The sequence below is a fragment of the Schistocerca piceifrons genome, chromosome 8, assembly GCF_021461385.2.
Source record: "Schistocerca piceifrons isolate TAMUIC-IGC-003096 chromosome 8, iqSchPice1.1, whole genome shotgun sequence".
Classification (NCBI taxonomy): domain Eukaryota; kingdom Metazoa; phylum Arthropoda; class Insecta; order Orthoptera; family Acrididae; genus Schistocerca; species Schistocerca piceifrons.
Genome location: NC_060145.1, coordinates 153,157,565 through 153,173,358, shown reverse-complemented (window position 1 = coordinate 153,173,358; position 15,794 = coordinate 153,157,565). Strand labels below are relative to the sequence as shown.

The window sequence follows — 15,794 nt, the reverse complement described above, 5'->3', positions numbered from 1 at the left end:
TCCTGACAACTATGGGGGAAAATAAGAAACCAAAAGTCAGAAATCATAAACAGATGCTAATAAGCAATTGGATAAAGACAAACAAGATGGGAAATAAAAAGAGTAATAGTGGCCATACTGTGGAAACTACACTAGACAAATGGGTCACAAAGTCACAGAGACAAAACACAAACCCCCTGACCCCTCAAAAAGGTCAGGAACCTGAAAGGATGAATAATGTGATGGTGAACATTATCGAGACATCCCTCCAAAATGTCAATGTGATGCCTCAGCAGTGTGAAGTGCATGTGGATACTTTTCAGGCCCACCTGGAAGATGAGTCAGCTGCCAAGGGTGACCAACAGAACCAGCACAACTGCTCGGAAGTCAACATACCTGGAATACAGCACAATTTAAACTAAAGGTCTGTGACACAGTAAATATGACTTCGAGCAGCCTGAGTAAACCCCACTCAGACCTGAAAATCTATTATCACAATGACCAATCCTTGAGCAACAAAACTGATGATTTAAGCATTTTGCTGACCAGTGAACTCAGTGATATCTCAGTAGTATGCCTAGCAGAGCACTGGCTCTGCACTGATGTAGTTAAGTTAATCTCACTATCAAACCTCAAATTGTGTGAACACTACTCCAGATCTAGTGATGGACATGGTGGGGTTGCCATCTTCATCAAACAACACGTTGAATATAGCCCACTTCCTACCCTAAAGGAAATAGGAACAGACAAGATCTTTGAATGTGCAGCCATAAAGCTTACAGATCTAAATCTAATTGTAGCTACAATTTACCGTCCCCCCTCCAGTAGCATTAATGATTTTCTGTTACAAATGGACTTGTTTCTATCCAAAATAAGTCAGTGGAAACAGGATGTGATTATATGTAGTGACTTTAATATAGACTTTCTAACCCACAACAGAAACAGGGACACATTGATTAAAATTGCAAAAACTTATAATCTGCAAGGCCTTGTAAATGAGCCCACTAGAATAACACCCACATCCAAGACAGCTCTAGATCAAATTTTTACAAATAGAAATAAACTTAACCCAACTCTAGAAGTATACAATGCAGGATTCAGTGACCACCAAGCTGTCATTCTAAAGGTCAATGTTAGCAAAGATGCCTCAAACCCAGTCCCACCTAAAACTTTACGAAGGATTTTCACCCAAGAGAACTTGAACAAGCTAAATGCCCTCATTAGTAAAGAAAAGTGGACAGAGATGTACACAGCCAATTATGTCAACATGAATCTGGACAAAATGATCCACAACTTTGAAGAGGCCTTTCCAAAAAAACCAGTAAGAATAAATAATAATAATAATAATAATAATAATAATAATAGAAACAAGAGTTGGATTACACCAGCTATAAAAATCTCTTGCAAATGTAAAAGAATACTCCACATGTTATGTAAACAAAGTAGTGTCTCCCCCCAACTAACAGAATACTATAAAAACTACACATGTATCCTAAGAAGAGTGATAAGACAAGCAAAAAGGATGGCATTGACAAATCCAGCAATAAAGTAAAAGCAATGTGGAATATCATAAAAAGGGAAAAAGGGGAAATGAAAGCTTCACACATGAACATAGAAATCAAACTCAACAATGAATCTATATCTAATCCCGAAGTTGTGGTAAACTCTTTCAACAATTTCTTTATGAGCATAGCTGAAAGATTGGTCAAAAATAATCCTAACACAAATTACCAACCAGCAAACCAAAAATATCACACATATGCAGAGTCAATTTTCATTACCAGAGTCACTGAAAATGATGTTGCAAAAGCCCTCAGAGAGTTAAAAAACTCATATTCACCTGGAATTGATGGTATCCCAGCAGCTGTAATCAAAAATTGTGAACACACAATTGCTGAACCATTAACTAACCTCTGTGACTGTTCTTTCCAGGCACGTATCTTCCCTGAAGCTCTGAAACTTTCTGAAGTAATTCCTGTCTTCAAAAAAGGTGATAATAAAGATATGAATAACTACAGGCCTATCTCAATCTCATCCTTCTTTTCTAAAGTTTTTGAAAAAATTGTGTAAAAAAATGATGGACTTCGCTGAAAAAAAAAAGATTTACTAAGTTCAGCTCAACATGGGTTCAGAAGCAAAAAATCTACTGAAACTTCAGTATATAATTACATAAATATGCTATTAGAACAGTTAGATAGAAAACAACCCGTAACAGGCATATTTCTGGATCTGTCAAAGGCTTTTGACCACAAAACATTACTGGAAAAAATAGAACACTATGGTATCAGAGGAATTGCAAACAACTGGATTGCTACTTTCCTAACCAATGGGATGCAGAGAGTCAGCATGAAATACACTAATAGACAAAGCAACTCAATAACCAAAATACTATCAAGTAATAAAACTGTAAAGCAAGTTGTTCTACAATGCTCAGTATTGGGACCCCTACTTTTCCTCCTGTATATTAATGGCTTGAGCCTGAATGTTGATGCACACAAAACAATTATATTTACTCATGACACAACTGTGCTCCTCAAAGGGGAGAATACAGAGGCTGTGCAAAAAGCTGTGACCTTGCCCACTGAACAACTCAGCAACTGGGCTAAAATCAATAGATTAGCTATCAATACCAAAAAGACAGCTTCCATGAACTTACACACAACACAAAATGCAAATTCCTCTCAGCCATTTGTCACTGTAAATAACCAGCCATAACCAGCCAATAGATACTGACACTGTTTTCAAATTCCTGGGTCTGTGGGTTCAAGATAACCTGAAATGGAATACACATACAGGAAAGGTAAATGACAGGATTTGTACTGGCTGTTATGCATTGAGTGTACTGAAAACATGTGCTAGCCTGAAAACATTAACCAGTGCATACTATGCTTACATACAAGCCCACCTAAAATATGGTGTAATATTCTGGGGAAATTCTCCAACTACTCTGAGCACATTCAGATTCCAGAAGAGAGCAATGAGAATTATTACCGGGAGCAAACCCACAGACTCCTGCAAACCCATCTTCAGAAAGTTGGACACCCTTACACTGCCTTGCCTCTGCATTCTCGAGACTAAAATTTTTCAGAAACCACATAGTGCCAACTGACCCCAGAGTCGTAAAAAATAATGAAATACACAAACACAACACCAGGAAAAAGGCAAATCTGCATGTTATACGTACAAACACTTAACTGTGTAAAAAGAGAGCTTTCCACATGGGCCTCCAACTGTTCAACAATCTTCCCACTAATATTAAGTCCATCGAAGACAACGTAAAATTTAGCAAAGTCGTGAAGTCATATTTGTTGCGTCACTGTTTTTACTCTGTAAAAGAATACTTAGAACAGTAATCTTGCTATTTGTGTTAAATTGAAAACATTGAGCAATATAATACATTAGGATACTATAGGCCTATGTTAATATATGTTAACAATGTTATCTGATATTTTCCGACATCTGCAACACACTGTGTACCATCAGGTCACATGGAATAAACAAATAAATATTTACAAAGGAAAACCCAGAAGAACTGCCCCAATTTAATCAGCCTGCCAATGAAAAGATGAAAGAAATAAGTATTAGTGTCAGTCATGATGAGAAACATCTGAAATCATTAAAAATGAACAAAGCTCCAGGGCACAATGGAATCCTTGTCAAATTCTATACTGAATTTCTGGTTGAGATAGCCCCTCTTCTAATTACAATCTATTGTAGGTCTCTTGACCAAAAAATTGTGCCCAGTTCTTGGGAAAAAGTACTAGTCAAACCTGTCTACAAGAAGGGTAGGAGAAGTGATCCACAAAACTACTGTCCAATATCGTTGACAACAATTTTTTGAAGTATCTTGGAACATATTCTGAGCTCAAGCATAATGAGATATCTTGAACAGAATGACCTCCTCAATGCCACCAGTATGGATTCTGAAAACATCAACCTTGTGAAATAGAACTTACTCTTTTCTCATGACATATTGCATGTTTTGGATCAAAGCAGCCAGACAGATGTGGTATTTCTTGATTTCCAGAAAGTATATGACTCAGTACACATATGGTTATTATCAAAAGTACGATCATATGGGGTATCAAGTGGAATTTGTGACTGGACTGAGGACTTTTTGGTAGGGAGATGGAGAGTCAACATCAGATGTAGAAGTAAATTTAGGTGTGCTGCTGGGAACTGTGTTGGGACTCTTGCTGTTCATGCTATATATTAATGACCTTACAGAAAGTGTTAATAGTAACTCAGACTTCTTGCAGATGAAGCAGTTATCTATAATGAAGTACTATCTAAAAGAAGTTACATAAGTATTAAGTCATATCTTGATAAGATTTCATAGTGATGTAAAGATTGACAACTTGCTTTAAATGTTCAGAAATGTAAAATTGTGCACTTCAAAGTATGACAAAACACAGTATCCTATGACTATAATATCAGTGAATCAATGCTGGAATCGGTCAACGCACATAAACACCTGGGTGTAGCCCTTGGTAGGGTTGTGAAATGGAATGATCACACAGGCTCAGTTGTGGGAAATGCTGGTGGTAGGCTTTGGTTTATTGGTAGAATACTGGGGAAGTGCAATCAGTCTAAAAAGAAGAGTGCTTATAAATCACCTATGTGGCCAGTTATAGAATACTGCTCAAGTGTGCGGCACCCATACCAAATAGGGCTAACAGGGGATATTGAACATATACAGTGTAGGGCAGCCCAATTGTTCAAAGGATTGTTTGATCCATGGGAGAGTGTCACAGAGATACTGAAGGAACTGAATTGGAAGACTCTTGAAGATAGACATAAACTATCCTGAGAAAGTCCATTAACGAAATTTCTAGAACCAGCTCTAAATGATGACTCTAGGAATATACAACAATTCGCAGTGTATCGCTCACATAGGGATTGTAAGGATAGGATTAGAATAATTACTGTATACATAGGGGCATTCAAACAATCATTGTTCCCACACTCCATACATGAATGGAAGGGGAAGAAACCCTAATAACTGGCACAATGGGACATACACTTTGCTATGCATCTCATAAGGGTATGGAGAGTATAGATGTAAACATAGACGTAGATATACAAATAGAAGTTAACTAATCAAGGACCAGATCTCTACCAGACACAGCCTATGCAATATCTAAAAAGATCTACAACTTCAAAATGAACTTGTGCTCTGTAATGGTTCATGATTCACAACCTGCCTTCAGTTTCAATCCTGCCAGTACATCTCTATTACCTTAAAAATGCCAGGTGACTGCCTGTGAAAGGCTATGTTACAAGTTTAAGTGCCTTGTCTTGCACCCCATTTTAATCTGCCAGGAAGGTTCAGGTCTGGAAATGGTCCACAGTGAACAGTTTAAGTCTTAAACATACAAAAACTCCTACTTTTCAGTGTTAAACAAATAGATAGATATGATCTGTTAATATGTATACATTAATAATGTGGAAATAAAAGGACATAGTGCAACAATGATTGATAATTTATTTCTGAGACCAGCTGTGTTTTGTGAAGTAGATGTGAGGCCCATAACAAATGGTTTGTAGGTATGACAGTTGACAATTAAATGAGAATTGTATTGACACAGAACACATTATATTATTGATAAAACACATGTAACCCACCAAAAGCATAGACCTTAAGCAAGTAAGGTGGAAAAAGACTAGTATATTACTTAAAGTGAGGACATTCCACACTTTTTATATGAATGTTCAACCATTGTGTTGCCATGCAGCTCCCCCTCCCACAGAGTGGAGCTTCCAAGATAAATGGATATTTGTGCTGGATGATTCTCCCAGCCCTGGTGCACACTGGGTGTAGTGATGGAGAAACGGAGTGAGTGTCCTGGGAGTGTTCTTCCTGTCATGGCACAGCATTGACAGAAGCTGCATCTGCTGGCATAGGTAGGAGAGAATGGCTCCATCTGGCAATGGTGTAGGTAGGGTGGCTGCAGCATGTTCCAATGTAGGTGCTGTATGACAGTGGATGGGATGGTCCACAACATTGTCCACTTGGAACAGCTAGGCTAGCTTTACATGCCCAGCAGAAATTATGGTTGGTTTATCATTAATTAAGGCCATTATAATGTGGCTAATATGGTTCAAAACCAGGTAGCAACCCATATGAGGTGCTTGTAAAGGGGGCCAGATGAAATCTGTGTGTTGTATCACATGAGTGCACATAGATAGATCTTCGTGCGTAAAAATGGGAGGGTCTTTGTGAGGTGACTCTAAGGATGGACAGAAATTGGAAATCTAGTTTCTGAAAAGCTGGATTATGAAGGGTGCATCTCAAGAAGGGTAGCCTCATTTCCAACTGAAAAAATTCTGACAGAAGCCTGACAGTCTCACCATTTGCAAATTCTGCCACTGATGCACCACAGTGCAGTTTGAATGCATCATGTAAACAAAATAATGCAAGGGGCATGGGAGTCACCCAAGACGAGTTGTAACATAGTAGGGCTAACTTGAAGTTCTGGTGCCAATGTTCCACAATGCCATTGCTGGTCAGCTGGTACAGTGATGTATAAAACCACATTTTTTCTGTAAGTTTGCAAAAAAAGGTTGACTCAGATTGTCAGCCCTGCTCTGTTGTCACACCTATAGGGCAACCAAATGATGCTATCCATGCATTTAGAAATGTTTGTGAAACAGTTTCTGCCAAGTAGTGGAATAAGGTACCCTCTGCCATGCATGTTATGGTGATCCATGGAGTATGTATATACACTGAAGCACCAAAGAAAGTGACACAGGCATGCATATTCAAATACAGAGATATGTAAACAGGCAGAATATGGTGCTGCAATCAGCAACAAATATATAAGACAAGTATCTGGCACAGTTGTTAGATCAGTTGCTGCTGCTACAATGGCAGGTCATCAAAATTTAAGTTTGCTGCTGCTACAATGGCAGGTTACCAAGATTTAAGTGAGTTTGAACATGGTGTTATAGTAGGCATACGAGTGATGGGACATGGCATATCTGAGGTAGTGGTGAAGTGGGGATTTTCCCATACAACCTTTTCACAAGTGTACCGTGAATATTAGGAATCCCGTAAAACATCAAAGCCCCGACATAGCTGTGGCTGGAAAAAGATCCTGCAAGAACAGGTCCAACGATGACTGAAGAGAATCTTTCATTGTGACAGAAGTGCAGCCCTTCCACAAATTGCTGCAGATTTCAATGCTGTGCCATCAACAAATTTCAGCATGTGCACCATTCAAAGAACATAATTTGTATGGGATTTCGGAGCCAAAAGTCCACTTGTATACTCCTTATAACTGCAAGACACAAAGCTTTATGCCTCACCTGGGCCCATCAACACTGACGTTGGACTTTTGATGACTGGAAACATGTTGTCTGGTTAGATGAATGTCATTTCAAGTTGTATCAAGAAGATGGAGTGTATGGGTATGAAGGCAACCTCATGAATCTATGGACCCTGCATGCCAGCAGAGGACTGTTCAAATTGGTGGAGGCTCTGCAAAGTGCAGTTGGAGTGGTATGGCACCCCTGATACATTTAGATATGACTCTGACAGGTGACACATATGTAAGCATCCTGTCTGATCACTTGCATCCATACATGTACATTGTGCATTCTGACAGGCTTGGGCATTTCTGACAGGACAATGTGACACCCCACACATCCAGAATTGCTACAGAGTGGCTCCAGAAACACTATTCTGAGTTTAAACACTTCCACTGGCCACCAAACTTCCCAGACATGAACATTATCGAGCATATCTGGGATGCCTTGTAACGTGCTGTTCAGAAGGACACTCCACCCCCTCATATTCACGGATTTATGGACAGCCCTGCAGGATTCATGGTGCCAATTCCTTCCAATACTACTTCAGACATTAATTGAGTCCATGCAGCACATCTGCATGCTCATGGGGGCCTACATGATATTAAACAAGTGTACTAGTTTCTTTGGCTCTTCAGTATAGATATAGATGGGTGAAATTTCTACCCGTCAGGTGGATTTATCAGTTGCAATGAATACATACTTGAAACCTCGCACAGAAGTGCCCTGACTTATAGGCTTGATAAAAAGAAAACTGTGTATGCTCTTTGAATGTATCAACTGGACTGTGGATGTGACATCCTGCTTTAGCTGAATGACAAGGCAATCAAGTTTTAACCTGTAACTGACAACCATACTGCACACCCAAACACACAAATCTGCCCATTATCATTAGTATAGAGGCATTAGCTACTAAATGCAAGTCCATGGCTGCTGTTAAAAACCTGTTTCCAGAAACACAAAGGAATGAACAGCCATGATCGGTTTTTCGGAAAAATCACACCACACAAGAAAGTTAGCCATTGGTAATTTCTGCAGGAGCAATCCTGTGTTTGATTTGTTTGTAAACTCCTGTAGCTCTGTGATAGTTTCTTGTGCCTTAGCAAATTGGGTGAAGTTGACGTATGTGGAAACTGCATTTATTTGGAAGAAATAATCATCCACAACATCAGCAGCACCCACAAGTGATGAAAGTTGGTAGTAAATTGAGTGATGAATTCTATATGGCAGAATTGATGAGGAAGAGTCTTCAGAGGTTTTGAAAACCATGAAAAACTGGTTTATAATTAGTAAAAAGCGTGAAATAGCATGCATCTATACCCTATCAAAGGTTTAATGACTCCATAGACAGCCAAAAGTTCTCTATTATAGGAACTCCAATTTGTCTGTGCTTCTGTCAAGTTATAGGAAAAGAACCCTAGTGGCTACCATGTATCATTCGCTTGCTGTTGTAGAGTTGCTCCAGTCGTAGTTGGGCAAGTATCAATGACAATAGCTAGTGGTGCAGAAGGGAGAGGATGTGCTGAACAACTGATCACCTGCTCATGTAAGTGTAAAATCCTGGAGATGCAGAATGGGATAGCAGTCAGCCATAATTTGCATGTTTAAGAAATGTTATTCAGCACAAGCATGGCAGGAATCACCTTTCTTGTTTGCTAAACAAAGGGGCGGGGTGGGGAGGGGGGTGGGGGGGGGGGTGCTCACAGGCTATTTCAATGTTGAATATTCTGTTCACCCAGTAATTCTTCAAATTTCTTTTTCACTGTGGTGTGTTTTGAACCTGTCAACTGGTTGGCTTTACAAGCAACCAGCTGTCCCGGCATAGTAGTGATGTGGTGGGCAATGTTGCCATATTCCAGGCAGTAACACAGACAGCTGTCTTGTTTTATCCAAGGTTGCTGCAGGAGTGATATCATTCTGTAGCTTACCTATGTGAAACTGGGCTGTCTCAGTTGCAGTGATGCAGTCTTTAGTGTGTGTGCAACGCATTATTGTCTGGAATAGTGCAAGTTTTCTCTTCTTCCATGGCTGCTACTTTCCCAGTAAGTTATTAATGGTGTTCAATATGGTAAGACTATTTAATAATGGTGATTTCATGCCAACAGAGGCACAAACAGGAGAAGTATGTGCTCATTTGTGCATGTCATGTGAATATGCAGAATGTCCAAAAATAGTCTCATCATTCAGTCTGAGTTGTACTGTTTGTGTGGACACTCCAATGAGGAAATGAAATAGAAAGTCTGCACCAAGGAGAGGCTTGGCAACATCCAAATCAGGAAGATCCACCAGAACTTTTTTATGAAACCCAAATACACTGCCTCATTGCAGGTCTTTGAACATTGCTGGTAGGACACTAATATCAAATCCTACATTGATTAAATACTTTTGGGGCACTGCAGGTGTTCTGAAGATAAAGTGGTGTGATACAGGAAAGATGTGAACAGCACAGCATCTGTCAGCTGTGTCAATGGCAATAACAGGGATGAGACCCTCTTTTTAAAGATGCAGGATTCACTGCACACATCAGGTCATATGACGAACAACTCTTTGCAGTCATGTGTCAGCATTTTACTTCAAAACAGTCAATCATACCTTTTTTATTGCTGTCTGCATTTGAGTAATTACACAGAGGGGTGCATTTTTGAGCTAGCTGACCAAGACAGAAGTGATACCAACACTCTATGAGGTGCTGGGCGACAACACAGTGATCGCTGTATTGCTTGGCATGCAGATTGTGTTGAGAGGTGCAGGAGTTTGTCGGAGTTGTTGTGTGAGTCCACTGAGGTCATGTTGTAATGATCTGCCTAGTTCTATAAGTGGAAGCTGCCCTCCTCTACCAGCATCTTCTGTAACTACAATTGCAGTGCCATGTCAAGTTCTTGGGGCCCTGATTGCTTTATTACACAGCAACAGGTTGTGCATTTGATCAACTACAAGTAACTGTAAGCCTACATTAAATCAAATTTTGAGGAGTTGCTTCCAACCACAGCACTCTTAGCTGCTAAAGGTAACTGGTAAATTCACATTTGCTTCAAGCTAATCTGCAACACTTCAGCTTCAAAAATCGGACCCCAGAGATGACACCAGGTTACAGGTGATTTTTCACTGATAACTTCAGTCTTTAAAACTTGTTGTACAAGAAGGTCTGTCAGTTTACACAACCATCAAAGCACATCATCCTTAAGGTGTGTATATTTGTTCACTTTCAGCATGTTGTGCATGACATCACACAATAATAACAACGTATGACTGTCTAGTACTCTGATCGTCACAACGAATTGCACGATGTTATCCAAAACAGTTTAGTCTTCTAAAGAAAGTTCTAGGAGCTGTAAAAATAGATTGGGTTGTTGAGGCATGGCAGGGTGATGAATTTTACATGCAGAATGTAAAAAACAATGCAGCTTGTTAGCGGATTGTTTGCAGGCTCCATATCGTCCAAAGTGCCTGTCACTTGCCTGAAATTCAGCATCAGCAGTGGAACTGTAGTGTTATCTCTGATGCATGCAATAGCTCTTCTCAAGCAGTGGTATCCACAGTCACCATTAAGGTAATATCACTTTTAATGTTTTTATCATCTGTCGTTGTGTATACGATAATCCATAATTAAATAAGAACTGTGTTAATACAAAATGCTATATTATATTATTGATAACAGACATGTAACACATCAAAAGCATACACATTAAGCAAACAGGTTACACAAAGACAAGGTGGGAACTGGAAAGAACTCCAAAGTAAATAAATCAACCATTCCACAATTTTTGTCTTAATGACTGACTGTTTGCATCGCCACAGGTTTATATGACTGCTATGGTCAGATGGCAGCAAAAAAGCACAGCAATAAATGCAAAGGCTGAATGTAGAAATGCTAGAAATCAGTGAATTAAAATAGAAAGAATATAAGAATTTCCATTCAAATGAGTACAAGGTAATATAAACACTGACAGAAAACAGTATAATGGGAGAGAGATTCTTTATAAGTGGGTTCAAATGGCTCTGAGCACTATGGGACTTAACATCTGTGGTCATCAGTCCCCTAGAACTTAGAACTACTTAAACCTAACTAACCTAAGGACATCACACACATCCATGCCCGAGGCAGGATTCGAACCTGTGACTGTAGCAGTTGCGCGGTTCCAGACTGAGTGCCAGAACCGCTAGACCACCGCGGCCGGCTTTATAAGTGGGAGGACGGGGCGAAAAATGAGTTACTTTAAGCAATCCAGTGATAGAATTACTCTAATTTGAATTGCCAGAATCTCAGTGTCAACAGAAATCTTTCAGTTATATGTGCAAGTGTCACATGAAGAGAGAGAGGGAATTCATGAGAACTGAATGAGTAACTCATTATGTAAAGGAAGATGAAAATCTAATAATATTGGGGAACAGATTTTTAGGGAAAGGGATAAAAGATGGAGTTATGATAGAATCTGGGCTCAGTAATAGATGTGAGAGAGGAGAAAGATATTGTTCAAGAATCAAAAGAGAAGGATGTATACTAGTAAAATGTGTGGTGGTACAGGAAGATGCCAGGTGGATACATCATGATTAGACAGAGATTCCAATATCAGATATTGTACTGCAAGGTGTACTCAGGACCAGATATAGACAGATCACAATTTAATGATGATGAAGAGTAGAATGAAGAAGAGAATTGTCAATAAAAATCTATGTGTAAGGTGGTGGAATGTTGAAGTACTGAAATCACGGAATTTCGACAAACAAATATGGGCATGAGGAAGGTAATTAAAAAACAAAAAAACTTGAGTAACAGTGGAAATACTGCAGTTGATCAATGAAAGAGGGAAGCAGAAAAATGTCCCAGAAAAGAAGGAATACTGCAGTATAAAGCATATGGAAATGAAATCAATACAAATAGATGTACAGTGGAGCTAAATTAAAATAGCTACAGAAAAATGTATGGTGAAATTGAAATGGAAAGGGTCATTGGAAGAAGTCATTCAGCATACAGAAAAGGCAAAAATAGTTTTCAGGGAAATAAAAAAAAATAGGTGTCAACATTAAAACTGCAAAATAAATGCCACTGTTAAGTGCAGAGTAGAGGATGGATAGGTGGAAAGAGTACATTGAGAACTTCTATGAGGAGGGGGGGGGGGGGGGGGAGAGAGAGAAGTGTCTGCTGATGTAACAGAACAAGAAATGGATATCAGTTTTGGAGACACACATGAAAGAAGGGATTTACTATATTTGTGTATGGTCTGGATCATTTAATTTTTATCCCAAGTAAGTATATGTGTTTTTTGTTTAAATGTGTATTTTATTTATTGTTATAATTGATTCCTAAATAATAATAAAATAATTCATGATGAAAGTGCTCAGATTAAAGAGGGCATAAGACAAGTATACAGCTGCTCTCACTTCTTATTCAACCTGCATATTAAAGAATATGTAATGGAGCAGGATTACAATTCAGGATGAAGGTATATCAATGATAAAATTTGCAGGTGCTAGTTTTTTTCTTAGTGAAAGAGAAGAAGAATTACAGAATGGAGTGAACACTATAAGGAGTATGGAATATAGACTCAGGGTAAATCTAAAACAATGGCAAAATAACAAGTTTAGCAATAAACTCAACATCTGAATTGGGAAGAATATGCTAGATGAAGTGAAGGAATTCTGATATCTTGGAAACAAAATAATGACTGATGTATGATACAATTATGATATAAATAGAAAACTAGCACTGGCTCAGAAGACATTCCTCACTAAAGTGAAGGCTGCTAAATCAGAAATTTAATTATTTCCTAAAAAATATTCTTACAACATTATGAAACCAAATGTCATTTGCAGAAGATAAAGGAAAACTGTAATAGAAGTGAGGAAAAAGGAATCAAAGTATCTTGTTCTGGGAAGAGAGAACTTTATTTAATACAGAGGACTAGTGTTAGTCAAAAATATGCTTCAAATGGTAGTGCAAAATTCTTCATGTTGTTATCAAAAAAGCAAAACTATGTACTACACACAAAAATTTTGAAGACTAAAGCAAAAACAATTTATATCATTATTGGGCTTCGGAAATGAAACGAAATTCATTAGATCCACAATCCAGAAGACCAAGATGGATAAGTTAAGGACGAGGAGATGAGGAAGAAAGCCAGACTCAAGAACTCTGAGAAGTGAAAGAAAATGTCCTATAGAATGAATGGACAAGATCAAGTATGTTGTCACTGCCAGAGGAAGCACAATGCATAATATTCTCTGTGACAAGGTTTTAAATGGACAGGCAGAAATGGATGAGGCTCATTAGCAGTATCCGGGAAACTGGAACTGTACAATGACAATGATGATTGGATATGAAATGTATAAACTCAATAAGACAAATGATGATATTCTTCAAGATGTGAGAAAAAAACTAGACACATGATAATAAATTGAAATCAAGAACCTCAGTCCAAAGTAATTTACACTTAAAAGTGCTTCTCAATCTGTTGACTTAAAAACTATGGTGTCAGCTTATTTTGAGTACTTACTGTTTCATCTTCTGGGGAAATGCTCCCCAAGTAAAGGAAGCATTCATTCAGAAAAAGAAAGCAGCATTACCTAGTCAGCTTTAGTTGAATTTGAATTTACGACCTCAATGCAAAGCCCTGAAATAATGTTCATCTAGACACTGGCTTGTTGATGTGGGTTCAGAGTGGAATTGTGTAGTCTGGTGCAGAGGTATTAAGGAAGCTTCCATTTGAAATAAAGCAAGAAAGTGATGATGTTTGTAAATTCAAAAGAAAATTAAGAATGTACACTATTAGTCACCCCTACATATTATCTAGTTATCTATATTCTGTATTGAATGTTCTCATTAGTTGCATTCACTATTTTTATGACAGACAGTTGGTTACTGTTACAATATTATGGAAAGGAAAATTACTTCTCACCATACAGCAGAGATGCAGAGTAGCAGATGAGCACAACAAAAAGACTATCACAAATAAGCTTTCGGCCAGTGAGGCCTTCGTCAAAAATAGATGACTGACACACACACACACACACACACTTATTTCATTCACAGTTGTCACCTATTTACAGTAATTATAATAAGTCTTTGTAAAGGTATATTTTAATCAGAAGAATTCTCCAACTGTGATGTTAGCAAATTACTACAGCTATTAAATTTTGAGGACCACAGAATGAGAGAGTAGTGTATGTAAATAAAAAATAGAGATATGATATTTGACTGTGGGATTTTATGAGCAGTTACAAGTACAATAATTAGGGAATATAGCTTATAATTCATGCATTTGCTGTCCATTTTCTATCCACATATTTTATTACAAATTATTGAGTTCCTGCATCTTTTGTATCCTTAAGAGCCACTAGAAATAAATTTACATGGAGCAAAAGACAGTTCTATTGTATCACATCATTAGCCACCTGAGATCCAAATCCAATACACACACACACACACACACACACACACACACACACACACACACACACAGAGAGAGAGAAGAGAGAGAGTGAGTGAGAGAGAGAGAGAGAGAGAGAGAGAGAGAGAGAGAGAGAGAGAGAGAGAGAGACAGAGAGAGAGAGAGAGACATACATACAGACTTTATTCACCTACTTAAGTATTTTCTAAAGTTACATGATATGATTAGAATAGCATTATGTCAATAAAAATGACAACGCAAGAAATCTTGTGCAAAGACAGATATGTCTTACCAAGCAAATAAACAAAAAGTAATACCTTTCATAATCTGAGGGAAATTGAAATGTAACATGTATTTTAACTTGAAATGGACAGAACATTTCATTAACAGTATATGTGTTGTATTAGTTCAAAATAATTATAAAAGTTTACCTGTATAATAAATATCTGTTTTATGGTTAATATGAATCAGTTATACAAAATTATATGAAAAACTCAGGAACAAAGTTCATACATATTTTCATTGTGGCAAATTAGATCAATCTTTTGTGAAAAATGAGAAAAATAAAATCCTTACTAGTACCAATAAGAGTTTCTTGCATATTCCAACAGGGGTTGTATTGAAGTAAATGTAAATGAAATATTTTGTTGGTTATCATTTACTTATTTGTCCAGCTGTGTGCTAATTATATTGCATGGGTGCAGAATCAGTCTACATACAAGATTGATATTATCCCATACAAACTGAACATAATATGTATATGTATAAAACAATCACTATATACATACGTGATTCTCCATCTGACTCACTGTTGTTCGAGCCTGTCATCAGCTCTGACTAATGCAGGCTGATAAGAATGTTTCACAGCTGTGAAGACAGATTGCTGATAACAGGTTCTTATCAGTTTAGGAACCAATACTGTATATGAGATTTGTGCAGCATTTATCTACAGCAAAGAAAAATGTTCTGAATAACAAGAAAACTGGGTAAAATTACATTTCCATGAAGCATATTCATTAGGTCTCACTGAGAGGAACATCCATGACATGGGAAGAATGCAAAGCTGAAGTCGTGAAATACTGCAGTCCAGAATTATTGATATAAATTATAGCATAATGA

The 15,794-nt window shown here is 37.9% G+C and overlaps 1 protein-coding gene across 3 annotated transcripts in view; it reads right to left on the bottom strand.

The window, feature by feature from the left end:
• LOC124711900 overlaps nt 1-15,547 on the bottom strand; it is a 76,004-nt gene extending 60,457 nt beyond the window's left edge. The window contains exon 1 of one of the 3 annotated variants that reach the window (XM_047242150.1): nt 15,464-15,547. In XM_047242150.1, coding sequence (XP_047098106.1) covers nt 15,464-15,503 — 40 coding nt within the window. In that variant the 5' untranslated portion in view covers nt 15,504-15,547. Of the gene's footprint in view, nt 1-15,251; nt 15,428-15,463 lie in introns of those variants that run through there. The other 2 variants (XM_047242148.1, XM_047242149.1) reach the window with 2 other exon arrangements.
• Nucleotides 15,548-15,794: the final 247 nt, after the last annotated feature.